The 6,860-nt window shown below is 33.8% G+C and overlaps 2 protein-coding genes across 2 annotated transcripts; one reads left to right on the top strand and one right to left on the bottom strand.

Annotated features, from left to right (window-relative positions):
* The first annotated feature begins 420 nt into the window (after window positions 1–420).
* LOC136233468 (xyloglucan O-acetyltransferase 4) lies at window positions 421–4,215 on the top strand. Its single transcript, XM_066023134.1, has 2 exons — window positions 421–863; window positions 3,362–4,215. The coding sequence occupies exons 1-2, from the start codon at window positions 465–467 to the stop codon at window positions 4,121–4,123; spliced, it is 1,161 nt and encodes a 386-aa protein (XP_065879206.1). The 5' UTR covers window positions 421–464; the 3' UTR covers window positions 4,124–4,215.
* A 703-nt stretch (window positions 4,216–4,918) lies between these two features.
* Window positions 4,919–6,201, bottom strand: LOC136231914 (uncharacterized). Its single transcript, XM_066020940.1, has one exon. It carries the CDS (start codon window positions 5,684–5,686, stop codon window positions 5,135–5,137), a length of 552 nt encoding a protein of 183 aa, XP_065877012.1. The 5' UTR covers window positions 5,687–6,201; the 3' UTR covers window positions 4,919–5,134.
* Between the last annotated feature and the right edge of the window lie 659 nt (window positions 6,202–6,860).

Genomic DNA, 6,860 nt, shown 5'->3' with positions numbered 1-6,860 from the left:
ATAATAACAAAAGTCAATTTGAGTTTTGACCAAGAATATGAAAATAACCATGCTTTAATTAAATATCTAGCACTGCATTTTTTATTTTGTGTTTGAGAAAAAAAAAGGTAAAAACAGGAAGGCCCAAATTACTGATATGAGACCAAAAGAAGAGTCAAGTGTCCAATCTTGATTAACCTTCGCCGATAAATCAGGTTAATCAACTCAAGGTCCCATCCCATCCCATTCACTTTACAACATGCAATGAATCACCTATTTGGAAAATCCTACACTCATTTTTTACTTCCTTTTTCATATTACAATCCAGCGGTGAATCTTACAACATTACCTTTTTTGACCCTCCTGTAATTAATTCTTTTCTTAACAATGGACGTTTCCGAATCTTCCCTTTTCAGTAAATTTAGAATTCCATCACTTCACTTTGAAAACATCAACTCTTTTTCTTCTTCATCTTTGCCTTGGGGATGGAGAAGTTAGTTCCTTTGATGTTTTCTTGTTTAGGGTTCAGTTTGTTTCTTCTTTATTCTCCAAACCCTTTTAACCACTTCCATCATCATAACCCTAACCTTGAGGAAGATAATGAGAAGTGCGACTTCTTTAGGGGGAATTGGGTACCGGAGGTGAATGGGGTAATAAGATATACAAATTCAAGTTGTGCAACGATTCCGGAATCCAAGAACTGTTTCAGGAATGGAAGGCAAGATACAGATTTTTTGAACTGGAGATGGAAACCTGACAAGTGTGATCTTCCGAGCTTTGATTCCAGGGAATTTCTGGACATTGTGAGAGGAAAAATAATGGCGTTTGTTGGTGATTCAGTTGCTAGAAACCATGTGGAATCACTTCTATGTCTCTTGTCACAGGTTACTTCACTTTCTTTCACTTTAGAATTCAATTTCATTTCGCTCATGAACATGATTGCACTCAAATGATTTTCTAACACCACTACTTAAAAGAGTGTCAAAATCGTGTACCTTAAATTTTACATTAGTTGATTATAATTGGTATTGTTTAAAAATATTAGACTATAAATTTGTATCATTTTATACCTTAAGGCCCCGTTTGGTACGTTGTAATGAACGTCGTAATGGAATGACCATTATAATGGGGGTTCATTACCATGTTTGGTTAGTCATATCATTTTTGTCGTAATGGAATCAACATTACATCATTCAATTTTTCTTCACAAATTTATGTAATAGACATTACAAACAAAATAGACATGAATCCTCATTACGACTAGCCCTTATATTTTTATTACTACCAGCGAAATACGAAAAATCAATGGAAACATAAAAACCGAAAAATGCGAAAATGTGAAAAAAAAATGCAGAAAACGAGAAAAAATATGAAAAACACGGAAATGGTAAAACGAGAAAAAACACGAAAAAATGGAAATGGAAAAACGGAAAAAAAACAAAAATGAGAAAAACAGTGAAAAATGAATTTTTTTTCAAAGAAAACATGAAAAATGCAAAAAATGTAAAAAAATAAAAATAAAAATTGTATTTAACTAATATAAACATACGTATTGTATATGATAATTGCATTTTATGGATTTTATTAAAATTTGTCAACCAAACATGATAATGTAATCATGATTTCATTACATTATAACTTTAATTACATTACATTAATTACATTACATGAAAACGTATCAAATGGACCCTAAAAACATTAGAGTCAACGTCTATTGTCCCAAAATAAAAAAGCAACAGTTGAAAAGGAAAACATTTAACGCAGAAATTACTCCAGAAAGTTGAATGTTGAAGAGTGTTGGTGATGAAAAGAGTGGGAGACATAAAAGTTAGTGCAAGTTACAGATTAGCTGGTTCAGTTTTTAATGACGCAACCTGATTGATTGCTTTTGTAGTATTTGGCATATATTCTTTCCTGCTCATTAAGTAATTCTTGTCTTGTCTCCCATAGGACCCCTTTTTTGCTCTTTCTTATAATCATAAAGGGCCGTAGCACCTAGCCGCCAAAAACCTGGTAAACTATTCGAAACAGTTTAGTCAAATATATGTTCTAAGTTTAGAATCAGCTTGATATATGGTCAAAAAACCAATTAAACTATTCAAATTCCGGATCAGTCAAATTTCGGGTCGAGTCTGGAATCAGTTTGATAGATTGTAAGGAACCAATTGAATTAAAAAATTAAACTGACAGTGAAGCTTCAATAATAGCTTTCATTATATTTTTGACACATTTCCTAACATAAGTTTGAAGCATGTATAATATAGATCAATCCTAGCATGTGCAAATGTTGTCAGAATTCGAAGACTCGGTCGTTTGGTTTAAGAAGACCTTATACTATGTCAAAAAAATCAATTAAACTAAAATTTTAAACTGATAGTTAAACTCCATAATTTTTTATTTTTATCTCTAACATATATTAACGAGTCGAATCTGTGCTTTCTAAAACTTGACTTCTAAATTCGTGGACAGACTCAATTTTTTTAATTATTTTATATTATTCATTAATTTTTACTTAAAATAATAATTAATGACCATGAAATAATAATTAGTAATTAGTCTTCCATTCTAACTCCCAACTAAACCCTACTCACAAGATCGTAAAGAAAAACACTTGATACGAATTATATACACATATTTCAATAATTTTAATTTTAAATGTTATTAAGAGTCATAAATTATAAGTCCATTAATAAATTATCACAATTTTTTTGGCCCATACATAATTTATCCAAATGCACCACGTTTTAAACTTGGGCCAACCATAAAAAAATTTGAATTGTTTTGACATTTTATTTTATTTTGTTTATCTAATAACTTTTTATTTTTTCTTTAGTTTGAAAATTATTTGTTAAGTTGGATAATAACAATATTAAATTTGAACTTTAAACTCGAGCCAAATCACGAGCTTTTTTCGAACCGAGCCCATTACAAGCTCGAAAATGTAAAACCAAACGAGCTCGAGCTGGCTCGAAAAGAATTGAGCTCGAGCCGAACTTGTGTCGAGCTCGAGCCGAGCTTAAAAAATCCAAGCTCAACGAGCTTCGAACTCGAGCCAAGCCGACCTTTTTTCATTCTACAAGTCAGGTTCGGTATCGGTTCGGCTCGTTGGCGCCCCTAGTCAAAGTACAGACTTGGAAGACTAATCCTCTTCTCCCTCTCTACTTTGTTATCCACATTGGTAGCACTTACAGCTACCATCCATAAGTAACCACATCAACAAAGCCATTTACAATGTGCGGAGTTATAGGGAATTTTTTTAGTTCCTTATTCTATAAGTATATCGTAAATTTATATATGGTAAATTTAATTAAAACTCGGATCAAAACTCAGTCCAATTTCTTTTGTTGTGTTGAATCTTATCATCAACTTAAAAATCTTGCAGGAGGAAGTTCCAATTGATGTTTACAAGGACGCTCAAGACAGAAACAGAATATGGCACTTCCCTTCCTATGATTTCACCCTTAAAATCCTCTGGACAAAATTTCTTGTATCCGGCGAGGAGAGAATGATCAACGGTTCTTCTTCAGGCGTCTTCGACTTGTATCTTGACAAGGTTGATAATAGCTGGAGTAGAGCCATTAATAACATAGATTACATTATCATTTCAGCCGGACATTGGTTATTCAGACCGATATACTTGCATAAAGACCGAAAAGTAATAGCATGTGTATATTGTAATGAACCAAATATCACAGACCGAGGCGTTAATTTCGCTGTACGTATGATATTTCGAGCAGCATTGAATCGCATTAATAGCTGCAAGAAATGTAAGGGAAGTGTGACATTGTTAAGGACATTTTCACCATCTCATTTTGAGGATGGTTTTTGGAACACAGGAGGTAGCTGCAACAGGACAAGTCCTTTTGGAAAAAGCAAGATCGATTTAACATCTCGCGAATGGGAACTTAGGACGATGCAGGTAGAGGAGCTTGAAAGAGTAAACAAAATTCAAAGGGGAAAGAAGTTTGAAGCTTTAGATGTAACTAGAGCTATGCTGATGAGACCAGATGGACACCCAGGAGCTTACTGGGGTAACAAATGGATGAAAGGTTATAATGATTGTGTTCATTGGTGTTTGCCTGGTCCTATTGATTTGTGGAATGATATGTTGCTGGCTCTTCTCAGGAAGAGGTTGTTTACTTAGAAGCTCAACAATACATATTGTTTTTCACTTACTAATAATGTTCAATTTTTCTATGTCAGCTGACTAGTTCAGCAAGTACAGAGGATGGAAATAAAAACTACAGGCACAATTTATTGACATCTCTCTTCTGATTATCCAAAACATAAATCAGTACAGGCACAATCCTGATCCGAGTTGGTGTTTCGATATAACCAGGACTATGATATGCCTTTCAGAATTAACAAGAAAAGCATACCAATCACCCTCAAAATGCAGGGTTGAGCAACAAAATGTACCCAAGAATATTGCAGCTAATACTAGCATTTGCAACTTTACACAACCAAGATGTGCACAAATAGATTTCTAGACCATAAAATAAGAGCATATGCTTCATATTTAGATTTCCAAATGCAAATGATCATCACTCAAACTACTGAAACTCAGCCACAAGATTGCAAAATTAGGCATTATATTAACATTCATGAACTTGTTCCATAACTGAAGATGCAGAAAAGAAAAATGAGCAAACTCTAAAAACTGCATGTATATGGCTCCTACATTGGTTCCATCTATTGGACTAAGACCAACTATGGTTTCTCAATTAGTGAGTGTCGTACTTGCACAGGCACCGTGCTAATCTTCTCTGTCAGATATAGACAGAATCGAACAGCCATATATATATATATATACATGGCAGTTATTAAGCAGAGGCTGACACATATATTTCTCTACGTACTTTACCAAAGGAGGATAATCAAATCTAACAAACCAAAAACAATCTCAACAGATGACATGAATTTAAACCAAAGAAAAGTATTGCCCTGTCCCCAAATCTGTAGAGACAGAAATAGTGAATTTATCATTTGCAGATTATGACCATGAGCACATCAATGTAAATTCTCTAGGATGCTTTAACATAGCACCATTAGTATAGCAAACCTACATTAAAAGCAATATGAAATCTAACACAAAGAAACTAAAATTCTAAAATTGTCAAGTAACATACTGAAACAACATGACAGAAAAAAACTCTCATCCTTCAACTGAATTACCAAGAGAAAATGAGAATAATTCGCGAACAGGTGAGAATTCAACCAACCCAATATCCATAGCATATCCAGCAACAGGCAACTTCAAATCTCTCAAAACGCAAAATGCCTCAGCTATTCTCGCCTTCGGCACATCTTCAGCCACCGCACAATAAGGAATCCAAGACTCAGGACGGTACTCTTCAGTAATATCAATCCCTTCCTTCTTCAATCCATCACACAACTGAGTATGAAACTGGAGTAGTGAAATTGATGGTGTGGGAGCCAAGAAGAGGACATTGCTGTCACTTGGGAGTGCCCCAATTGCGGAGAGGGATAAAGATAGAGGCTCCTGCTTTGAGGCGAGAGACTTGACGATAGATTCAATCTTTCCAGGCTCAACATAAGTGCTGGCATAGAGGGTTATGTGCGGCCGAGACTCAATTTCGATGAGTTGAGTACTGATTTGGCGTCGAGCAAGAACGTTCCAGGCCTTCAAGACCTGGTTTTCTAGCGCCGGATCGAAATAAAGCTCAATTGCATAACCTTGCGACATTGAGTAGTCAATTAACAACTACTATGAAATCAAATCGCAGTGAATTCAAGACAAATTTGAGATCTAAAGTATCCGGTTAATGATTAAAACAAGAAAGAAAGTGAATAGATGTCAAGATTATACCAATTAACAGTAGAAACAACAAAAGAAGCACCAAGAAGTTGAGATTCAATTGGAAAGTGGGCAGAAGAACTTGAAAGAATGTAGAAATGAGTGGAATTGAAGTTAGTTGGGAAAAGAAAAGCAGAAAACCCTAAAACCTGGAATCTTGATTAGTTAGAACAGAAAGAAGTTGGGAATTGGAAGCAAGAAACGGTAGAAGAAGAAGATGAGAAAAGATGAAAATGAAATGTGCAGTGGTGGGTCGATTTGGAGAAGATAAAAGAAAGGAAGGAAGTGTTTTTTGTTTTGAGATGAAAATGGGGACAGTCTACTTTCCTTTCCGGCTAGTGTATCCGGTGATTTTATACGCATCCTCAATCATTTTCTTTACTTTACATTCTCTCCTTCTTCCTTTTTTTTCCCATCAAAATGCTTGTATTATTCGAAATATTTAAAATAAAATAAAATAAATAAAGGAATAAAATATATAAAAAATACTCTAACGTTTGAACGTCGAGGGCAATTTTATTCCTAAAGTGTTAAATAGTGTAATTTTACCTTTAATGGTGGCAGCGAAAACCAATTTTACTTGTAACATTGGCAAATTGGATCAATTTGAGAAATAATTCATCAAACTGTATTTTTAGTTACGAATCTTGGCATTTACACTCCACGTATGTGTCATTTTATCATTTATTAGTAACAGATCACAAACACGTGAATAGACGTAAAAAAAATAAAAATTAAAAAATTATAATGTATTTTGTACGAGTTGGATTAAAAAAATCCAATATTTCGTTGAATTTAAAAATATTAATCTAGAATTCTATTACTAAATCACAAAAACTCGTAAAAAAAATTAGAAGTAACTGATATGTAACTGGTGCGGAATAAGGAACAAAATATATGTTTTATAACGATGTTTGAAATTGACTCAACTTGCCAACGTTAGGATAAAATTGTTCTTGGTTGCCAATGTTAGGGAATCGAATTTTAATATATATATGGGTAATTAATTTATTAGTCCCTATATTTTGACAACATACTGTTTAGTCCCTGTATTTTTAAAAAC

This window comes from Euphorbia lathyris, chromosome 6, assembly GCF_963576675.1.
Source record: "Euphorbia lathyris chromosome 6, ddEupLath1.1, whole genome shotgun sequence".
NCBI lineage: Eukaryota > Viridiplantae > Streptophyta > Magnoliopsida > Malpighiales > Euphorbiaceae > Euphorbia > Euphorbia lathyris.
Note: the sequence above shows the minus strand (reverse complement) of the source record. Positions and strands in the feature narration are given on the sequence as shown.